This window comes from Macaca nemestrina, chromosome 16, assembly GCF_043159975.1.
Source record: "Macaca nemestrina isolate mMacNem1 chromosome 16, mMacNem.hap1, whole genome shotgun sequence".
NCBI lineage: Eukaryota > Metazoa > Chordata > Mammalia > Primates > Cercopithecidae > Macaca > Macaca nemestrina.
In genome coordinates, this window is record NC_092140.1 from 90263766 (window position 1) to 90287433 (window position 23668).

At 37.9% G+C, this 23668-nt stretch overlaps 1 protein-coding gene across 4 annotated transcripts in view; it reads left to right on the forward strand.

Moving 5' to 3' along the window:
* Positions 1-214: 214 nt before the first annotated feature.
* The window catches only part of LOC105486026 (coiled-coil domain containing 169), a 57234-nt gene continuing 33780 nt past the window's right edge, over positions 215-23668 (forward strand). Inside the window, exons 1-5 of one of the 4 annotated variants that reach the window (XM_071081473.1) lie at positions 215-457; positions 2193-2272; positions 10671-10742; positions 13654-13764; positions 13847-13887. In XM_071081473.1, coding sequence (XP_070937574.1) covers positions 375-457; positions 2193-2272; positions 10671-10742; positions 13654-13764; positions 13847-13887 — 387 coding nt within the window. In that variant the 5' untranslated portion in view covers positions 215-374. The remainder of the gene's footprint in view (positions 458-2192; positions 2273-10670; positions 10743-13653; positions 13765-13846; positions 13888-23668) is intronic. The other 3 variants (XM_024794172.2, XM_011748668.2, XM_011748669.2) reach the window with 3 other exon arrangements.

Here is a 23668-nt window from a genome sequence, read left to right on the forward strand (position 1 = left end):
CCAGCAGGAGGGAAGAAAAAGGTGAGGGATATTCTCGCCTCCTGACACTCCCCTGTGTAGTCGGAACAATCTAACCCCAGAGTCTTGAGCAAGGAGTGTCCCTCGAGCTGTTCTCCAGGGTCGCTCCACCGGACAGAGCAGGATTCTCTTCCAGTCTCCCCGGCTGCCCTCGCCCCGCCCCCTGCCTCCTACGGGCATCGCTTTATGACGTCACCACGCGCCTCTGCAGGCACGCGCGGGAGGTGGGACCGGGAGGCGGTTCGGGTGCCCCGCCTCGTGCCATACTCTCCTTGCTCGCTTCTGGGTGGCCTTTACTGTCTTGTGTTCTAAGGTGTGCTGAGGGGAAGGACGCGGGAGGTCTCTAGCCTGACACTATGGAGGAAGAGAAAAGCTACAATTTCGACGGTGTGAGCACCAACCGCCTGAAACAGCAGTTGCTGGAAGAAATCCGCAAGAAGTGAGTCGGGGGCGGCGCGGTGTGGAGTCTGGTCCACGCCCCCCGAGCCTTCACCTGCGGCGTCTCAGGGCCAAAGCCGCTGAGGATACTGGGAGACCGGCCCCGGGATTAACCCCTGGGCACTTCGGTCGACCTGCGCAAGTGTTCCGTGCCAAAGATTCATGTGCCTCTTTGACTAAGCCTTTGGTATTGTAAGTAGGCAGCTTTCGAGGTAGGATGTTCTGCCCTTAGGATCCAAGCATACGGCGTGTGTTTTGCCTATATACTGTAATGCCAAAAGTTGTGTTTGGTTTTGTTGTCTCCATAAATCCAGATTTTTTGTTTAACATTCCAAAGATTTTATTTAGTTATGCGGGTTTGTTTTTTTTCTTTCATCCCTTTAGGGGGAACTTCATAAAATGGCATTTAGTAAAACTGTTACTCCTTTATGCTTTTTAAAAACAGTATTCGTACTTGGTGTTAAATTTTTGAAACATTTATTTTTTGGACATACTCCCAACTCCATCCACAAGTCCCGTGAGAATTGGACTCTCCTTTGTGCGTAGATAGCGTTCTGGGTTTTCCTCTATTGTAGCTCCAATCACAGTTTTTTAATTGCTTGTGTATTTCTTGTCTTGCTACTAAACTACACGCATTCTGAGGACAGGTTCTGTGTATTCTGAGGAAGTAGAGAGTAAGAGCAAGTACTTGAGGAGAGTCCTGAATGAATGCAAACCCCATCTGTCACTCAGTAATTATGCAATCTTAGACAAGTTAATTAACCTCTTTAATCCTCAGTTTTCTCCACTCTTAAGACGGGTATACAAATAGTCATCATCATACTCCTGCAGTTGTGCCCAGGTTGGAATGAAATGCACTATAAAGCACTCACCGTTGGCTTATAATACGCATCCAGTGGAACTTTGCTGCCGCTATTGCTATTTTTCTGTTCACTGTTCACTGAATTCTTCCATGTTTAATACAATGCCTTGAACATAATAGCACTCAAAACTATTTATTGAATAAATGGTCCTGTCATATGATAATGTTGTATTTATTGATGTCCTAAATAGTGTTTCTTTTTTTCCCTTTGTTTCAGTTTGTCAGCTATTGTGTATTGCCCTAGGTATGCCTTTCTGTAATAATGTGCAGTGCCTAATTTGCTTGGTTCTGAAAAACCAGATAGCTAACTTCTTTGGGATGATATTTAAATTAAAGAATTTCCGAGGGCGGGGCGTGCTAGCTCATGCCTGTAATCCCAGCACTTTGAGAGGCCAAGGCTGGGCGGATGACAAGATCAGGAGTTCAAGACCAGTCTGGTCAGTATGGTGAAACCCCGTCTCTACTAAAAATACAAAAAAAATTAGCCAGGCTTGGTGGCGCATGCCTGTAATCCCAGCTACTCAGGAAGCTGAGGCAGGAGAATTGCTTGAACCCGGGAGGCGGAGGTTGCAGTGAGCCGAGATTGCACCACTGCACTCCAGCCTGGGTGAAAGAGTGAGACTTTGTCTCTTAAATAAATAAATAAATAAAGGATTTCCAGTGGTTGCCTGGGGGTCTTTGAGCTTTAGTGCATATTTGAGTCCTAGAACTAATTGGAAGCCTTCCTTTACCTGAGTCTTGTTTCTTAACCAGTCCTTCAGTAAATGATGTGTCATAGTAAATTGTTCCTGAAGTAGTAGTGGGTTACTATGTATTATTTTTCTGATGTTATTTTTAATTGAATTATAATTAACAAAAACATTTTAAATAACAGGGATGCAGTGCAACTCTCAATGTTTGAACTAAGACACAAGATTACAGAACTGGAAGCCAAACTGAATACTGACAATGAAGGTATATAAGTAAATACTTACATTTGTAACTCCTGTATAATTATTGTTCATTTTACCAGGATTAAATTTCATATATTGAATAATAGTACCAAGGTTTCAGTATTGCTTTTTGGCCACATTAATAATAGTTTATGATAGAGACTTTAAAATTGATACTTCAGAATATCAAACCTATTACTATTTAATTATTTTTCTACCTTTCAAGTTCAAAATGTTCATTAATTAGCAAAACCTTTGTTACATGACATCAATATATTATTTCTTTATTAAATAAATATCACCAGTTTTCTATTCACCTCAAGTTATACTCTTTGTATCCTAACTTCTAGATTTGGGATATGTTTAAAATCTGTATCTAGGTTTTGGCTATTGTTGTTGGAAGCCTATTGTTTGCTGTGGAGGATGTTGTGAACATACACCCTCATGTATCCTTAAAATTTGTAATGTATGCAAGATATGACCCTGCCATATGTAAACACTTTAAATGGAAGACCTTTGTTTTCCCTGTTCTAAAGAGGTTCATTGACTGTTGGGAGAAAGTATCAAACCAGAATATGGATATGAAAAGTCATATGAGTTCTATGTGAGGATAAATGAAAACGTAGGGAAGAGAAACCTAACAGAATTTGGGTGAGGTAATAAAGACAGGCTTTCCAGAACAGGCAGTGCTTGAACTGAATGCTAAGGAACATGAGGAGTTTATTAGGGTTATCAGGGGAGGCATTTATACTCTTCCTCAACTGGGGAGCCATGAACAAAAAGGATTAGTGGCCATATGGGAAATAAAATGCCACTTTCTATAAGTACCCAATGCTTTGTTAAAGCTTGGTTGCAGAATACTGCTTTGTCCCAAGGCTGAAGTAGCTTCCTCTATCTCCATATCTATATCTTAGATATAATTGAGCCTCTGGGGGCAGGCTCTAAGTGTACTTATCAAATACTTGCATTGGCAGGATAGCTAGAACTTCTTCATGTACCCAGTTACAGGAAAAAACAGAAAGCATGCTTACAGGTACACATGCAGTAACTATACCCACTAGTAAAATGTGGCTCAACAAGTTGTACCAGTTCTCAAAAGGAGCTAGTATGTGGGTATAAAGAGAAAAGGTCAGAATGATAGGAGAGAAAGTTCTTTCCTCCGTGGGCGAAAAGTAAGGCCTAAGGTGAAGGGCAGAAACGTTTACTCCTTTAAAGCCAGGGACTGTGTCAGGTGAGGTAGTTACTATTATTCCCATTATGGAAGAATGAAATTCAGGAATTCAAATAACTTCTAAGGTCATATAGCCAGGGAGTGGCTGAGCCATGACTTGATCCTAGATCATATATTTGCCATGCCTTCAGTAAGTGATAATACAACTGCTCTTACCACATCACACTCAAAACAGTTCTGCTTGTCTGTTGCTACATAGCAAACCACCCTATAATTTAGGAGCTTAAAGCAACAAACTTTCTCTTATAATTCTGTGGATTAACTGGGTTGGTTCACCTGATGGTTCTTGACTGGGATCTCTTGTTCGGTTGCAGTCAGGTATACTGAAGATTCAAGTGAACTGGTTATTCCGTGATGACTCATTCACTTGGCTAACATCTGACACTGGCTTTTGACTGGAAGCCCAGCTAGGGCTGCCTGTCAGAAATGCCTCTTGTACCGTTTTCTTCCACAGCATGGTGGTTAGGTTAGGATGTATCCCAAGAGCAAGCATTCCAAAAGACGTAAGTAGAGACTGCCAGGCCATTCAAGGGCTACTCCCAGAACTGGCACAGGTGTATATCCACTGTATTCTATTGGTCATAATAGTCACAGATTCAAGGGACTGGAGAGGTAGACTGCTTTAAGGTCACATTACAGAGCAGCACATGGGGTGGGATACGTTATTGCAGTCATCTTTGGAAAATACAGTCTGCCACAGGAGCATTAAACATAAAGCCATTTGGGGAATATGCTAAGTAATTGATAAAAGTGGAACATAGGTCATAATGAGAATGCGGTAAAAGATGAGATTAAAGTTTACGAAGGAGATGAATCAAGAAGACTGCATGATGCTAATGAATTTACATTTATCCTGAAGGCAGTGGGGCAATATTAAAGGTGTTTTAAAATGAATTTATTATTGGAAAGAGGTGCACATGCGACAAATATGGGTGCATTCACTGTTCAGATAATTTGTTCACCCTTTCTGCTTTCTTCTCAAACCTCCACCTCTCTACTCAATCCCACTCTTAGGTAATGAGCTTACCCTCCTCTTTCAAAGAAAACAGAGAAGCTATCAGAAGAGGACTTCTGCATGTTTCTACCAGCAGAGCTACCCATCTGCCCGCACCCTTGCACATCCTCTTCCCTCCTGTTTTATGAATTGTCTGTCCTTATTCTTGTCTCAGGTTATCTCCTCCCTTTGTGCAGTAGATCCTACCTACTCTTACCTACTCAAGGATATCACTCTAGTGATGGCCCTGTCTTCCCTACACTGTTTTCCCTGCTCTACTGGATCATTCCCAACAGCAGACCAACATGCTGAATTTATTTTATCTAAACAACAAATGATAGGCTTCTTTTGGTCCCACTTTTCCCCTTCAGCTAGCATCCCCTGTCCCTGCCCTATTTATAGCAAAAACCTTCGAAAGAGTAGTTTTTATTTCTACTTTCTCATCTGCTTATTGTTTGATCTTGCTTGTCACTGGATTAATTTTTAGGTAAACGGTAAACACAGCCAACTCTAAAGAGCTTTATATTCTCAGTCACCTCTTGAAGCCTTTTAGGGTTCATAGGAAACTATGTGTAGAAAATTTGGTTTTATGTTTTAATTTGAATTTTACAACAAAGTTTAGTGATAAGAAAATGGTAAAGAAATGTTCAGGTGACTTTTTTTTTTTTTTAAGTGAGAAGAATTAGTATTTGTGTAGAGCTTTAAGTATGTTTTTTAAAAAAATTGAAACCTCACAACTACCCTTTGAAAATAGTATCATTACCTCCATTTTATAGATTGAAAAATGGAGGCCGGGCACGGCAGCTCATACCTGTAATCCCAGCACTTTGGGAGGCCGAGGCAGGCGGATCACCTGAGGTCAGGAGTTTGAGACCAGCCTGGCCAACTTGGTGAAACTGTGTCTCTACTAAAAATAACAAAAGAAAAATTAGCCGAGTGTGGTGGTGGGTGCCTGTAATCCCAGCTACTCTGGAGGCTGAGGCAGGAGAATCGCTTGAACTGGGAGTTGGAGGTTGCAGTGAGCGAAGATTGCAACATTGCACTCCAGCCTGGATGACAAGAATGAGACTCCATCCAAAGAAAAAAAAAGGAGACTTATTGACAACACACAAGGTTACATCTTCATCCTGGATTTCTCCATTGAGTCTTTTATAGGCTGGTTTCTATGCCCAAATGCCTTCAGCTAGTGGGTAATGTATTAATGGATCCAATATATTTTTTTTAAATCACCTCAGTAAATGCTAAAATTTTAAAAATAAAATTCCATTTGTTTTTCTTATTTCAAAACAAGGAAAAGAATACTTCTATTTATCTCAAACTAGCGTAATACTTAACAATGAAATAGTAGAGGCATTTCCATTCTTGGGGAAAAAAATACCAAAGCTGCCTGCTGCCATTATTAAAATGCAATATAGTTTTGAAAGTTCCAATTAAGCAATACAATATGATATAGAAATAAGAGTTATAGCTATTAGAGACGAAGTGATACAATTATAAAGATTAGCATATTAATAAAGAACTAGAAAATGGTTGGATACAATAACTAAATAAATGTTTATTTTAAAAAACAAATGCCAGCAATAACCAGTTAGAAAAATAGGGTTTTTAAATGATCCCACCCACAACTCCAACCCAAACCATAAAAGATCTGGCAATATTCCTAAGAAGTATGAGGACCTATATGAAGAGATAACAGAAGACTGTAACTATAAGGGAATAACAGTTCAGTCCAAATTCTTACTTATTTAACATAAGAGATATCATACAGGAAACTCCAGAATAAAATGAATTTGGGAAAGCTTTGCAGCATTAACACTTGTTTGCTGACCTTCTGAGAGTCTTTGTTAGTAAGTGAAACAGGTAACAGTGTGTATCTTATTGCTACAGAGTCTGTCAGTCTTAGGTAATCTCTATTTTAATGTTAATGCTGGTCATTTGTGCCTAAACTCCAAAGTGGGGGAAGGTACAGTGTGACGTGTCCAACCCTTCACTTCTCATAATGGCCTGAACTAGTTTTTCAGGTTTCTTTGAGATTCCCTTTGGCCAAGAGGTGAATACATTCCCTCTGTTGGGGGGGGCTTAGGATTTTTTTTTTTTTTTAGTTTATATTCCCCGTTTTTTGTTCAAGGTATGCAGAGGCAGTATCCATAGCTAAGCTTTTATTAGCTTAAGTTCTGGGGTGGTGTGACTACTTGCCCCTGGTCCATCATGCTTCTCAGTGGGACCCCTATTGCCAAGGAACTTAGAGTCAAAGACTTACATCCGATTAAACGTTTTAGGCTAGATAGGAGTGGAGGTGAGCAGGTATTCAGGAATCTTTAAAACCCCTTTTAGGTAACATAAGAGCCAAAAACCAAAAGCCAAAAAATAAGGTTATAAAGTTGAGTTATCTATAAATTTTTTGCATTGAGATACTGTAATCTTGACTTGTAGCAATTAGCTATACAAAACACAAGAATTTGTTCAGCTGTTTAGGCATCTGTGTGTCTGTCCTTGATTTGGAGGGTCTTAATTAATTTTATCCCTCAAAATCTGGCCCTTACAATGACACACTTCTGCGATAGCCCCTGGGCCTGGAGGGATTGAATAGTTTCAAATTCTGGAGGTAAAAAAAAATGTGAAGTATTAGCAATGTTTCACACAAAAAGGTCATAAGCCCTGCCTAGTTCTGACGATTACAGGAAAGGAAACTTATAGGTAGCTAAACATTTAAATTATTTAGTATCAAGGCACAGAATAAATTATATTATTTTGGATAGAGGCAAAATTATTAAGTGAATCTTAATTTTTCTGCGGTACAGGTGTGTCCCTGTGTCTCATGAAGGTAGTTTACTATGATTGTCATCTTTTCCCAGATCTAAAGATGGGGCTTTGGTTAACTTAGATTTGCTCTCAGATACTGGCAGGAGTCAGTGCCTTCTTTAGATGAGATATGTGTACCCAGGAATCAAAGCCCTGTAACTTCATAGCACAAGGATTAGTTAATAGCACCTGATAAGGACCTTTTTAAGGGGCTGGAGGTGGTGACGCTAGAGTCCATGACTTGACTGGAAGCTGTAAAAAGATTCTATAACCTTGCAGCAATTAACTTTTATAGCTTTGATAAACACCAGCAATAAGCCAGAGACTTAATTTTGGTTTCAATTTTGAAGATGTTTCTCAAAAATGTTAAAGGGCTCAAAACGTTTGATTAAAACAGATCCACAGGTCATTGTAAACCAATAGTTACTAATTTAACCAAAATGATCATTGAAAGACTTAAAGGCAATACAGAAGGTTACATGCATGTAACAACTTTCAGCCTTTTAGGTCTCAGTTTTTCTAAGCAATTAAAAATCTAATAAATACAACATATGAATTATTTTGATAAAAAGTAAAATGTTGTTTCTTATGCCAGTTACTAGAAAGGCAAAGAAAAACCTGCAGTGTGACTACTTCTCCTTATAGGAAGCCTATTTAGACAACCTGGAAGTTAAACCTGATGAAAAATGTACTTGAATTTAATCAGACACAGGAAGAATGTGTTCAGGGTTATGAGTATAGCAGAGGAATACATAGTTCTTAGTAACTGCATGAGAAGTTTCTTGATTACATTGAAAAATTTAAACCTATCAAGAAAGCCAAGAGTACAGATTCAAATTATACTGGAGGAAAATATTGCTTTTCTAGACCTTTAAGATAAAACATTTTAGCATCAGGCCACAACAATGGAACCAGAGGAAAAATGTTACAGAAGCTAATTTAAAAGCTGAAGGAGAGAGCGCTCATCTCAGGCCTTCTCAGGCGGAGGAAAAACTGAAAGCAGTGAGACAGCAATAGTTGAACTTCTGAGATACGATTCTAAGAAGTTTTTAAAAGAAACAGGCTCTAAAATTTTAAAAATCTCTTGTAATTTTATTAAGAGAAAAGTAATACCTTAAGAAAACCTTGTTGTAGGATAGGAGATCAATCTTAGAAAGACTATTAAAAATAATTCCCTTTGAATTATAGCCAACTTAATACATAAAATAACTTTTGTGATTTTCCTTTTACGAACCTTATCATAACTGACATAGACCATTTATTACATGCTTGGACTTTCTGATTTGTCCTAAAATTTTCTGTTCTCTGAATAACCAGCCATTTTATTTGAGGACAAGAATTTACTATATAAAATCTTTCTCATGTAAAATTATTTGCTTGTTTTATAACCTTTTTATTATAAACACATTTTTGTATCCACAACTTTCTTTATATCTCCCCTACTCACTGATTCTTTTTTATCTTCTTTTAGAAATAACTTTTAAATGACCTTTGAATTACTTACTCTTTTTTAAAAAATGAAAACACAACTTACGGAATTATATATTAGAATTCTTATTCTTAGTAACCTTAAATTTTAGTGAAAACTTAGGAAGCAAGAAATCCTGAACTGTTTATCAGATGTTAGCATTGTCTGGATGAAACCATTCTACAGTTTTAGAAATATGTTTTCCCCCATCATAATCTTTTCTTAATTGGAAGTGTCCCAGAAATCTAATTATTATCAATTGGATTGGAGCATCTATTATTTAATTCAAAACAATTTTAAGATTTAAAATTACATAAAAAGTCCACTTACAGGCATTTATCTCATTTACATGTATTCACTCTTTCCATTTTTTAATAGTTTATCTAAATTACTTCCGAAAATTGAGATACTACACAAAACTAATCATTATTTAAAGTTATTACTGGGCTGAGCGCAGTGGCTCACGCCTGTAATCCCAGCACTTTGGGAGGCCCAGGTGGGCAGATCATGAGGTCAGGAGATCGAGACCATCCTGGTGGCTAACACGGTGAAACCCCGTCTCTACTAAAAAAGATACAAAAAAATTAGCCGGGCGTGGTGGCGGGCGCCTGTAGTCCCAGCTACTCTGGAGGCTGAAGCAGGAGAATGGTGTGAACCCAGGAGGCAGAGCTTGCAGTAAGCCAAGATTGCACCACTGCACTCCAGCCTGGGCAAGAGAGCAAGACTCTGTCTCAATAATAATAATAATAATTTCTCTATTAACCATTTTTAAAATCTGTGAACAGTAAATGGTGAGCACCTAATTAAGAGCCTTAAAATTAAATGTATTTGCTGATGACTCAGAAGATTTAGCTGTTTCATTGAACTAACAATCTTAAGTTAATCTTATTTGTCAAAAAAAATACACAAAGATTATTCTGTTTTTGGCTGAGTGTAAAGTCTTAGAACCTTTATGTCAACCCTTGACAGCTTAGTATACACACTGATACAAATATAAAACCACTTAGATAAAAACGTATGTGGACAATTCTGAAGACATTTCTATTTTTATCAATAATTTTAAAACCAGTTTTATTAAAGATTCACATGCACTTGAAAAGCATTTGGACTTAATTTTTGAGTACTCGTTTACTTATAAGCCAATTTGATAGCATGCTAGACACAACACAGAACATAATACATGAACATTACATAAATATATCTAAACATGTATACATACATGCACAAAGAAATAACCAATAGCTTTTACCTTGGAACTCTAGCCATGAGATAGCATTACAAACTTACAGACATACAAAAGTTAGCTGGCTCCAAGTTCTTTTTCTGACAAAATTGAAACCTGTTCATATGGCCAAACTTCGTTTGCCCTAATAGGTAATACAAGGAAATCTGTGAACCAAAATTTTGGGTAAAACAGTCTCTATGGCAATTTTTTAAACCCCTTTTACCCTTGTTTTTTTATTTTCAGTTTCAAACAACTTTCCAGTGTTTACATTCTAGTTAGACCATAAATGAGTCTTAGCACCAGCAGCTTAGTAACAGCAGATTTAAAGCAGGCAGGAAAGAGAGGAAGATAGCTTTAGAAGACGCTACTTAACTCTATAGCTTCAGGTTAACTATTTGAGCTCTAAATTTTTCTTGCTGTAATTTGCCCGTCAGTTTAAAATGTACACAAAAATGGACCATATGTAATCAGCTGGAGTCCCAAAGAGGATGACAAAATGGGGCCAGGATGTTGAAAGTTGTTTTTCCTCTTCAGTACTGGTTTCCTGGTTTGAACAGGAAAAGATTAAAAGAAGAGTGGAGAGGAGAAAGGAGGTCAGGTTTTGTGGGCAGGAAGAGGAAAGAAAAAAGAGGGAAGGGAGGCTCATGAGCCTTCCAGCCACTGCACAGTACCCCTACCTCTCTTGTTTATCTCCTCTTAGGGACAGCCTCAGCACCCCAGACCTGCAGGGTGTGGGATGAATCCCTCCCATTTCCTCAAGTCACCAGTCAAGGTAAACTGTTTCGAGCCAGAGGGAGCTAAGGGTGGTTTTGGCTGAGAAGAGTAGGGCTGTAGATGGCTTCTGAGATAATCAGGATGATGAAGTTGAAAAAAAAGGGGAAAGAGAGAGAGAGATCAGGGTGCACAAAGATCTCACACACGGACAAACAGGTGGTGTGCCTCCAAACAAATCCCTGGTTAAGGGGCTGTGTAGACTCCCACATCCCTCATTTCAGTTTCAAATGGCTCCCCCCAGGCAGCTGAGTCAGAACTGAGCAAAGGCCCAAGATTGCAGCAAATACAAACAAAACCAATGCATAAAATGCTCATATAGTGTCAAGTGGCAGCCAAGTCTAAATAAAGCAGAGCCCCAGCGACACCCCAAAAGAGGCAGAGGGTGGTTGGGTACACTCTGACTAATGTACCTAGTTCCAAAGTTTGTCAACTTCTCCAGAGGTCACTTTGCACCAGTGAAGCATTGAAGGTAGCAGACACCATAGCAGGAAGAAAAGAGAGGATCCCTAAGACAAAAGATTCTTGGCGACTGCTGGAAATTCCCTAATATCCTAGCCATGGGTCAGCTAGCCGTCAGCAACTAGTATTCACAGATGGCCCTTTGCCCCATCTGACAGAAACCAGACTGGCGGGCTCAGGCCCTGGAGCATACAGCACTCACCATATGGGACACTAAAATTGTAACCAGCAATTTTAAGTGCTGATTGCATAGTGCAATTAACAAGAGCGAGGTCTGAGAGAGAGAAAGTGACTTCATTGACCAAAACTAATAATGGACAAGTGGCCAGATTCCCATCCAAAATAACCATGTCCAATTTCTAGAAAAAAGGCAGGGGGCTTACAAAGGGAAACTTAATATGGGAGGCATGCAGGAGTTGTGCTGGTTACAAGGTTCTGTGTCTTGTTTTGGTGTCTATGTTGGGTCTTTTGTGTTGTCCCATGTTGATGTTGGGGTTAATAAAGTCACTTTCCACCAGACCTTGCTCTTATTAATTGGACTCTGTAAGTGGCGAGCAGCCGAATTGCATTTGGTTACAATTGTATACTAATAGGTCAGTCTGTCTATCTATCTTATTTTATTTTTGTTTTTCTAAGAAAAATTTTTATTTTTTTGAGATGCAGACTCGCGATGTCACCCAGGCTAGAGTGCAGTGAGTGGCGTGATCTCAGCTCACTGCAACCTCCGCCTCCCGGGTTCAAGCAATTCTCCTGCCTCAGCTTCCTGAGTAGCTGAGATTACGGCCGCCTGCCACCACGCCCAGCTAATTTTTGTATTCTTTAGTAGAGACGGGGTTTCTCCACATTGACCAGGCTGGTCTTGAACTCCTGACCTCAAGTGATCTGCTGGCCTCAGCCTCCCAAAATGGTGGGATTACAGGTGTGAGCCACCATGCCTGGCTGACTTGTCTATATTTGATGATTGACTTAAAAGTCAATAATATTTTAAAATAAAATGGTGTCAGAATTTATAAACTACTCAGATGTGCCAAAAATAAATTGCGTTTTTAATTTTTTGGTAACCATTCTCATCTTGGTCTGAAGCATCCATTCCCATGGTAGGAAGGGGGATACCATGACAAAGGGAGACTTTAGGTAGCAAGTTATAAACATGATTCCATGCAGCTGGGCTCTACTGTGTCTTTTGGGTAAATGTTTAGTCTTTCAGGGCTTCTCCTTTCTTCTTGTTCCTTTCCAAAGCTTTTGGGTTAATGACTTTCAAAAGTTTCAGTATGGGAGGGTGTTCCAGCCCCTTTGGTAGGCCACATTTGCATAAAGATGAGGGTGTAAGGGAGACCTGTGTCTGGGCTGAGGAGGTTGGTAGTGGTATGTGCTAATTCTTTCTCCTTAACTCCTCCACCAACTGTTATGTAGCAGCAGTTATTTCAGACATGTGAAGAGCATTTAAGGTTGAAAAAGAAGCCATCTTTTTGCCCTCTACAAAGCCTGACTTTAAAGACTAGAAAAAGTTAGCTTTGGACTTTGAATCTGAACAAAGACCTTTTAATTTTAGGCTGTATTCTTCTTTTTCCCCAGACATAAGAAAAATGCTTTGACTTTAATAGCTAAAGGGGTTTAGCGAAAGAAAAATACTTAAGGTTAAGAGAAAATGCCCGAGAAGATAGCTAAATGTACATTGTTCCTTCAGCTTAGCAGTTAAGAGGATGTGATTTCAAAGGCAGATAAAACTGGATTTAAAACCCGGTTTTTCCCTTATTTATTAGCTCTGTCATCTTAAGAATATTATTTGACATCTTCGAACCTTGGTTTCCTCATCTTTGTAAAATAGGTAACTACATTTCTAAAATGAGGATTAAATTAGTTAATGTATGTAAAGCATTGTGTGCTTTACACACAGCAGACACATAAGTGATAGTTATTAAGCAGACTTAAGAATTGCTTTCAAAGGAAAAAAATGAACATGACATTGGATAGGTTAGTAATGTTTAGGATATTTTATATACATATAAGTGTATATAAAATATATAAATATATCAAGTTTCCTTGGAACTTTAAATATTCATATGTATTTATGGATATATGAATATTATATATATGGGTATTTCAAGTTCCAAGGAAAGAAACATGTCCTGATATTCCGTCTAATTGAATTCATTGTAAGGATGCACAAGAAGTAAAAGAAAAAAGGGGGTGGGAAATAGGGAAGAAGAGGAATTGTAGTAGTTGTAATAAGTTTTGGCTGCGTGGTAGCCTGAGTGTGGGTCTAATTCTTGCAATCTAGAAAATCTTACTAACAGAAATACAGACTTAATAATTATTTCCTTCTAGTTGATCTGTATTGCCAATAAAGTAAAATGTAGTAATAGAGTAAGATCAAGCTCTTCATGTTATTTTAATGAATAAATGAGAGGTGTTGGGGTTATCTTGATCGTTTCCCCGTTTTTACTCAGGTAGTGAATGGAAAACCCGTTATGAGACACAACTTGAATTAAATGATCAACTAGAAGAGCAAATTGTTTATCTCAAGGAGAAGATGGAAAAAATCCGTGGAAACTCTTCAGGTACAAAACCAATCATATATATGTTTTATAATTTGAGTTAAAACTGATAAAACATTAAGTGTTCGTATTTGATTTATTGTAGATAGACTATCTTCTATTCGTGTCTATGAACGAATGCCAGTGGTGAGTAGAAATATGATTAAACACAAAGAATAATTGAAGGAAATTATGTCTATTTTTTTCAGACGTATTTCAAACAGAAGTTTGAAGACTAGGGCAAGGTCTAAATAAACTATTTTTTTCAGGGCACCTGTTTGAAGTAACAACAAATAATTTTCAAGTAGCTATAGGTGGAGCACTAAGTTGCCAGCTATATTCACAGGCCTCCTGAAGAGCAGAGCATGTGTGGATATTGCGTTTTGAATCACTGCCAACCTCTAGAGAGAAAGATATAGACAAATACTGTGTTTTTGCTAATAATGGATCAAGGAGAAATAAGTGTTTTTGCACACTTGTTATTTTCAACCCAGACATGCCTTTATTTCCATATCTTGGAAAGTCAGGAATTTTTCTTTTTTAATTCGAAAAATTGTGTTTTCCCGTGTGCTGTCATAGAGTTATATCGCCCTCTTGTGGCATTTAGAAATCATTGCTAGAGCTGTGTTAAGCTTAGTGCCTTTTCTTAATTGCAGGTAGAATTTTATTAGTACCTACTGGATATAAAATATTGTAGCTACCTGCTTCTTGATAACTGAGGTTCAGTCCTAGCTCACAAGAGTGGGTATCACCACCTTCGTGGAGAGTAGCAACAAGTGCTGGTATGACTTGGTAAAATACCTTAGGGCATATCTAAGGAGCATTTAATTGGTTTTCTAACTACTACCTGAGACTCTGGAACATATTCATGTTGGCAAAACTACATTTATTTTCCTTGACGTATTTGTGTTATTTCTGAAGAAAATATGGTTCTCTAAGAGGTTTAATAATTTAGATCCAGAGACAGAGAATTACATTTCTGCACAGTAAAGGACTGAAGAAATATTAACACAAGGAAAAGTGAGACCACAGGCTAAGCAGAAAGGAAAGAGAATGAAAGTTCAGTATAAATAGTACTGATCCTCTCTATTCTCTGGACAGGTGCTTTCATGAGTGTTTGGTACTCATGAATCCAAGAGGGGTATGTCTGAGCAGCAGACATTAGAAATCTAGCCAAGGAGTCAGCGATAGAAGTGTCCAAATGCTAAACAAAAAGCACTGGGATCCAACAATCCTATATCCAGTCAAGAGACCCTCTTAGCTAAGGACGAAAGATATACTAAGTCTTATTCTTTGATATAAAGAATAATATTTGTGAAATTTAGACATGTAATTGTGTAACGCAGACCTATTTTTGGCTTCCTGTTAAATTGACAATTAGGCAAAAGGGCTTAAATTACTTGTGTTTGTGGGATAGGGTATGAATTCAAACACCATCTGTAAATTTCCCGATTCTTTATCCTTGTTGTGGATTGTTTAGTGTTTAGGAGTAATCTGTACAGACATACTTATGAAATTGATGTGTTAGTTTGAATACTAATTTTGAGTAACTTCAAACTGCAGATTTGCTTATGGGTAGCAAAAGGATGGGCACTCGTTGTTGACTAGTATATGTGTAATATTTTAAATGTTGTTTGACAAAAATATATAAAATATTATCTTCAAACTATATCATTAAAGTGGACTTTATTTTAATATAATTTTATCTCTTTTTTATTGTGGTAAATGTACATAATGTAAAATTTACCATTCAGCATTTTTTTTTGAGGGAGGGTCTCACTTTGTCACCTAGGCTGGAGTATAGTGGTTCAATCTCAGCTCACTACAGCCTTTGCCTGCTGAGCTCAAGCAATCCTCTCACCTCAGCCTCCTGAATAGCTGAGACTACAGGTTCATGCCCCCATGCCTGGCTAATTATTGTATTTTTAGTAGAGATAAGGTTTCACCATGTGTCCCAGGCTGGTCTCAAGCTCCTGAGCTCAAGCAATCCACCTGCCTCACCTCCCAAAATTACGGGTATGAGTCACCACACCCTGCCTGTTTCAGCCATTTTGAAATATAAAGTTCAGTGTGATTTTAATATTTTGGAAAAAATTATTCACATACGTGAGAGTGAAGCTTTAGTCTTTGTTCTGATATTAGGTTGATGCCTCCAACCTTTTTTTTCTTGAGGTTCACTTTTCTCCTCTGAAGGTAAGATAGATTATATTATCTTCTAAGTGTGTTTCAGTGGGGTAATTTGTTAAAATTTTATTTTAGCATGATGTATCAATTAAAGGTTGCATTTGACAAAATATAAGAGAAAGGTTTAAACAAGTAAAGTTTTTTTTTTTTTCTCTTTTCTTTTTTTTCCTCATGTGACAGAAAGTATGAGGTTTGCAGTCCAGGGGTGGTGCAGTGGCTGTATAATGCCTTCAGGAATCCAGGCTTCCCCTAAGTTTCTTCTCTGCCATCTGTTTGTGAGTGGCTTTTGTCCTCGTGTTTAAAGATGGCTGCTTCACCTTCTCAGCTGCTTCACATTATCATTCAAAAAAAGAAGTAGGTGAAGGAGAAATGGCCAAGGTGAAAGCCAGTCAGGTCTACTCCCCTTCAAAGAGCTTTCTAAGATGCTGCTCCCCTTGACATTTCACTGGGAGTTAGAACTGTATCATATGGCCACCTTTGTGTGCGTGACAGGCTGGGAAATGTAGTGTTTTACTGAATATACAGGAAGAAGAGAAGAGTGGATTGTGAGCGTACAGTTGGCTGTATCTGCCACACACAAAGTCATTTAAAGTGAAGGCATTTCATTTTATGTATTCAATTCATTCATACATATTCATTCAATATGTATTCAGTTGATATTATTTGAAAAATAAAAGGCAAAGAAAGAGAATATTATAAAATCAAACATATCCACTGTTGACAGTTCTGTTTTTAGTAATTTTTGTATGCATACATATTGATTTAAAAGAACAACCAAATGAATAAGTCAGCCAACAAACAAAGTGAAAAAGAATTACAGCTAGTTTTTATTGTTTAAAATATAATTATAACCTTACTGCATGGGCAATTTTGAATCCTATGCTAATCAGGATAATTAAGTCAATTATTTCTTATGTTATATTCTCTTCATGTGCATTTTTCAAGTCTATATTATGTTCCATTGTGTTGGAATGCAAATGTTCAATTACTTTTCCCTATAACTTGGTATTCTAGGTTGTTTCTGGTTTCAATTTTGAGTTAAACAAAACCCACAGAATATATTATGGCGAGCAACTCCATATTCTAGTATTTATAAATCTTCAGATCTGTGTCCCTTTTTTATTTTAAATTTTTTAATGAAAACAATTTATAGAGTTGAGATCTCTTTTGTTCTCCTCCCTGTCTTGTTTTTGCTTCCTTTTCATAGGGAAGGACTACCATGAATTTGGTATATATTATTTCAGTTTATTTTTTAATCTCTCTCCACATGTTGTATGTATAAAAATGCATTAAAAAATATCATACTGTGCATATCATTCTTGGTGACCTGATCACCAAGTCATAAGTGTCACATGAAGTCATGAAACTACAAGGGATTGCTCGGGAAAATATATGCAGTCTGAAAAATATGATTGAGGTTGAAACCTTGGGGAATGCTAACACTTAAAGTGTTAGGAGGCAATTTAGGGGATATTATTGAGAAGGAAAAATACTGAGAAAGGATGAGGGGGACAACTGGAAGAATGGTATCATAGAAGTCAAGAAGGGGATGGCTTTATGAATGTTCAGCAAAAGAATGTTCTAGAAACTTCTGCTGTAGGAGAGGATAAAATGCGTTGTCCAGAGTTCAGGCAAATTATTCACAAGTGAAGAAAGAAGTGCCAATTAGAGGCCAGGATGTTAGGAGAAAATGTGATGTGGTGTGTAGTGGAAGAGTGGGGCTGAGAAAATGTACTGAGTATAACCTATTTTACCTAGAAACATAGGTTTTGGAATCAGACCATCATGGCTCAAATTCAGACTATGGGACACTGAGGAAGCTATTTCATCTCTCTGAGGCTTAATTTCCTCATCTGTAAAATTGAGTTAATTAAACTGTCATGCAGGGTTACTGTGAAGATTATTAGAGATAGATAAAACAAATAGCATAGTGCCTGACATAGTAAGCTCTGTGTTAGTTCCTGTCCTATTTTCCCTTGATAAAGGAAAAGTACTATTTTATTAAAACAAGTCTGTTGTGAAATTAACCCCAATCACCTTGGAAGGGATAAGCATAAGGCCCGAAGATATGCAATCTGTTTTCACTTATTAAGCTGTGCTGTTATATAAGTTGTGAATCTTCTGAATCTTCTGGTACCTTCTCAAAACTATAATAGAATTCATTAGATATTTAACACTCTTTTCTTGAGACAGAGTCTCACTCTGTTGCCCAGGCTGGAGTGCAATGGCGTGATCTTGGGTCACTGCAACCTCCGCCTCGCGGGTTCAAGCCATTCTCCTGCCTCATCCTCCCAAGTAGCTGGGATTACAGGTGCCCACCACCACGCCCAGCCAATTTTTGTGTTTTTAGTAGAGATAGGGTTTTGCCATGTTGGCCAGGCTGAACTCCTGACCTCAGGTGATCCGCCTGCCTCACCTCCCATTACAGGCGTGAGCCACCTCACCTGGCCGGTATTTAACACACTTAATAAAAAGTGCAGAACCTCTACTTCCCTTGAGCTAGTTGGGTGTACATTTTCTAGTCTCTTCCATGTGCATTCACCAAAAAGGGACTTAGTGCCTACCTGAAATTCCTTCCAAGAGTTCCCAGGTATGTTCATCAAAGACTTATAGCCATCTTAATGTATATTAAAGGTATATTCTTTTTTAATTTTAATGTTTAAGTTCTGGGGTACAAATGTACAAATGCAGGATGTGCAGATTTGTTACATAGGTAAACATGTGCCATGGTGGTTTGCTGCACCTGTCAACCCATCAGCTAGGTATTAAGTCCAGCATGCATTAACTATTTTTTCTAATGCTCTCCACTCCCTCCACCCCACTCCCTAACAGGCCCCAGTGTGTGGTGTTCCCCTTTCTGTTTCCATGTGTTCTCAACGTTCAGGCCCCACTTGTAAGTGAGAACATGTGGTGTTTGGTTTTCTGTTCCTGCATTAGTTTACTGAGGAAATGGCTTTCAGCTCCATCCATGTCCCTGCAAAGGATGTGATCTCTTTCCTTTTTATGGTTGCATGTTATTCCGTGGTGTATATGTACCACATTTTCTTTACCCAGTCTATCATTGATGGGCATTTGGGTTGATTCCATGTCTTTGCTATTGTGAATAGTGCTGCTTAATGTATACTTTTATATACATTATGTATGTATACTAATGTGTATTAAAAGTATACATTCTGAGGATTTCCCCAGAAATTTGGTAGGTCTGGAGTAAGGCCTGGACATTTGTATTTTTTTGGCAGGCATCTCAATAGGCTCTATTACAGAGCACCACTTGAGATCAACAGATGTAGGGGATCTATATCCCTCAGAGAAAGATGTGCAATACAGACTTGCTTGTGAAAAGTTAGTGTAATGGCTCTTATCAACAAGCCCCACCATACCCCTGCAGTCAATTGTATTGCAAAGTGGAAGTCCTGTTCCTTGACTCATTTAGAATCATAAAAGTGATGACCCCTATTTTTCTCTTTCACTAGTTTTCCTATCAATACCCACCCTCTTGTCTTCCATGACACCCAGGCAGCTTGGATTCTTCAGGGAAATCTCTTACCAGTGCATATGCTTTGTCAGTCAGATGGATCCTGTTCCTAAAGCTAGCAAGACTAGCTGGTGGTGAAAAGAATAGGGGAGAAGGTGTAGAAACGAGAAACATTATTCAGGAAAATACTTAATCTCATTCAAACATTCTCTGGAAGACTCTTGATCAATTTGTAGAAAACCAATTCACAGGAAGCCAATTTGCCAAAATCCAAATCCTTGAATATGTTCTAATGAATATAATTTTATTTAGTAACATTTTAAGAAATGTTTGTTGAAAACCCAAAACTTACGGAAATGATTTAGCATTTAGTATTATTATCGAAAATATACTTAGAAAAAGAATATATTTCAGGTTATACGTTCACGTATATGAATGATTTTCCTTGAAGCGAGTTTTTAGTAAGTTTGGAATTATAGGTAGATTGGTCTCCCTGCAAATTAATCCTTTGGTGAATTGACTTTTTGAAATATTAATCTTTGGCTGTTTGTCTGTCTTCCCTTCTGACATATGTTTCAGTTTGCCATATGACAAACAGGAGAAGAACATATCACAAAAGCAGGAGAAACCTGAAGGAAGAAATGGTTTTAAGTCTTAGTTCTTTTAAACCATCGGGCCATTGTTTTTATCCCACACCGGGCTCTCCTCTCTATTATTCTCTGTTGTCCATGTCATGTCCCACCCTCTGACTTCCAGTCTGTCTTATTACTCATTGACCTACTTATCTTTTCTTCATCCTGATGCCCCACACCATTTGCCTGACTGTGATACTAATTTCTTTCCTTTATCATGATTCAGATTCTTCTTTTAGCTGTGCTGCCTGATGGACATCCAGCCCTATTTGGGTCTTCCTGGGACTCATTACCTCGCTGTGCACCCAGTTAGTCATGCTCCCACTGGGCTCACTCTGGTAGCTTATGCCTTCTGAAAACTCTTAGAAATTTTGTTTTTAATGCCTGATAACCAGTCATTAAAATTAATGACCCTAGAGCACTATTGACACGCATTAAGTATTTTTAAAGTTTTGAGGTTACTAAAATGATATAACCTCTGAGACTGCCTCCTAAGGTGTTCTGTGACAGCCCTCACTGGGTCTGTGTTCTCCCCAAGATCAGAATGGTCAATTAGGGGATAGGTACATAGCTTCAAATCATGAAGAGAAAAGTTAGTTTAAACAGATTTTATATGTAAATCTAGTAACAGTGCTGTCCACAAGGGGGCATTTGGTAGTTAAGTATGTAGAAGGCTGTATTCTTTCATTGTTGCAGTTGCCTATATTGAAAAGTACTGTATGTCTAGGAGCTGTGCTTAACTAAATTGTGTTCTTCTGTTTTTTCTTTTGTAAGCTTCAGTGGAGTGATTATTTTTTACTTTAGTTTTTTGTGTTCTTTAGCAATTGTTGATTTAAAAAATAATAAGCAGCCAGTGGAATTTTCTTTCTGCTTTGGATAGAGGTGAGGGACTTTTTAAAAAACCCAAGTATACTTTATTTCAGGTGTGTAAACAGTATCTTGAAATTTCTTATTCTTACCCTGTTGTTTCAATCTACTCTAGGAAAATGGCCTTTAAAAAGCAAATTAAAACAAGAACGTAGGTGAAATACGTTATTGCTTGGAATGCTAAGAAGTTATTAGTGTCAGAAACAAAACAAAACAGCTCTTGTATGATAGTAGAAGAATTGGCTTTATGTATGTGATTTTCGTTGTTGTTAATATCTAACAGAGTTTTCAGTTTAACTGTGGCATTGCTTTGTCTTTCCAGGCTGCAGTTTTCTGGTATATTACCATTGATTTGTATAATCAGATAAAAGCAGCTCCTTGGGAAGATCAAGAACATTAAGTTATGAGTGGTTCAGTGAATTGGAAATGATGGAATGAGAGAGTCTGTTCCTCTGTTTTGAAGATATCTAGTTCATTTTGGAGTCAGTAAAAGAGGGAACTTTAAAGTTATTGTAGTATAGTTTTATATTTTACAGGGATCTCTAGTATGTATATTATAAATGGATGATTACAAATATCTTCTTGTTTATGGTCCAGGTTATTTCATGATTGCTGTAGTTTTTGCAAAATCTATAATGTGGTGTTGTCTTCTCCCCAGGATAATTTATTTTTATGCTGGCCTTATTCCCATGAGATTGCCCCAATGACACATCATAACTTCCTGAGTTATAGTATAATTTCAAAGCATAGTATGTCTAAAACACAACTCATAAGAAGCAGGTGCAGAGAAGGAGAGTGAAGTGGGTTCCAGGAATTCTGGACCACACCAGCTATAACTGTGTGGGGGCAGTGCTGAGGCTAACTGCAGAAGAGAAAATACTTTGTGTCTCTATGTTGAGCCTGGACAGAATGAACACCCACAGAGCTGGGAGACAAAGTCATGTGGTAGAGGCTGGAAGAAGAAATCAAGGTGTTAAAGCTTAAAGCTAAAGACAATGGTGAAGAAAGAAAGAAGGACAAAGCACGAAGACCACAACTCCTATGAAGCTACTTCTTAATACGTTTTCCACATGGTGCCTATAAGGCTTTAGAAATTAGCACATTATAAAAAAATTTTAAATAAAAACATTGATGGAATTTCTAACTTAAATACCAGGGTGGGTTGTTAACGATCTCAAATGTGATCTATTTTAGAATTCACAGTTTTTGAGTATAAAATTATTATTTTTAAATCTAGCAGAATAGTAGAAATATTATTGAAGCAGTAGTAGTATTGTGCTTAAAAATGCAAATATGCTTAATTAGAATGTTCCCCATTTTAGTCAAAACATGTTTTGCTTGTGAAACTAGTAAGTAAGGTAGTATGTGTGTGGGGCCTCAGTTAGGAAATTTTTTTTATGACTATTACATCATTTGGTGTGTTCACTCTTACATGCTCCTGTCTCACAAACCCATATTCTTCCCATGTATAAAATTCCTAAAGTACTCCCACCTGACAAAATCCAATAACACATGTAAAATTGGAAAACTGGGTATAATTGGGTATAATTGGTTTAAGTAAAATCATAATTTTTATTTTGGTAAAGTTGAGTTTGAAGTGTGAAGAAAATGTTAAGAATAGGCACCCAGGGGCCTACTTTTACATTTGGATCTGATATTTATTAGACAAGAAATGATAGCTGATCATTGAAATGAATGGATAAGAAGAAATCTCAGCAGGCGAGTGATTTAAACAAATTTTGCAAGGCTCATAGCTGGAAGAATACAAATTGACTTGATAGAAGTTGAGGAAGCAACAACAGAGTGCCTGTAGAGAAGAATATTGGTGAAAATAATGCATTCACTCTTCTGACCTGCTTAGTGCTTTAGAACTTGGCAGATATGGAAGAAGATGGAGGTGAGAAAGGAGCTGAAAACTGAGAGACAGTTGAAGATAAACACATGGAGCAGTTGGTCACTGGAACCCCTCTGCCATCCCATGCAGCCAGGATACTCTCCTTCAGTTAGGAGTCTATTTTCTGGAGAAATTAAACTGCAATAGCTCTTGTACTCTGGAGTTTCAGACACAGAGAAGTGTGAGTGAGATAGAGGTCTAAGAATGATGGGATCAAATGAAAATATGCAGTTTGAATAATGGAACTCTCAGCTCTCTTCTCCTGCCCTACTCCATGAAACCAGCAGCTAGGATTAAACGTTAAGGGTTAGGAGATTAGAGTATTCTTCAGCAAAAAACCTGAAATGCCCTTTAGAAAAGTTAGCGTGTTGAATGGGAAGAAATAGGAAGAAAAAATAAGAGAAAAAATAATTTTAAAAATATAGAAAAGTTAGTATGGTGACCCAACAATGAACCTCACAGACTTCCCAGGACAGGAAGGTTAACTGAGGACCATAGGTGCTGGGCTTCAAAAAAATTCTACCTGTGTTACTACTTTTGTATCAGGTTTATACTTCCTAAGGGCTATTCTCCGCCTATGACTAAGTGCAGTGGAGCTACTAAGGCAGACCCATTCCTGCGAAGCATGGGACTCCATTGTCAGCTGACTTCGACTTCAAGTTCCCTGATGGCTTTTTTCAAAAAGTTTTTATTTCAATACATTTTGGGGTACGTGTGTGTGTGTGTGTGTGTGTGTGTGTGTGTGTTTTCTTTTTGTCACATGGATGAATTATACAGTGGTGAATTCTAAGATTTTAGTGCACTCATCACCCAAGTAGTATACATTGTCCCTAATGTGTAGTTTTTATTATTAGTTTAGTTTAGTTTTAGTTTTTT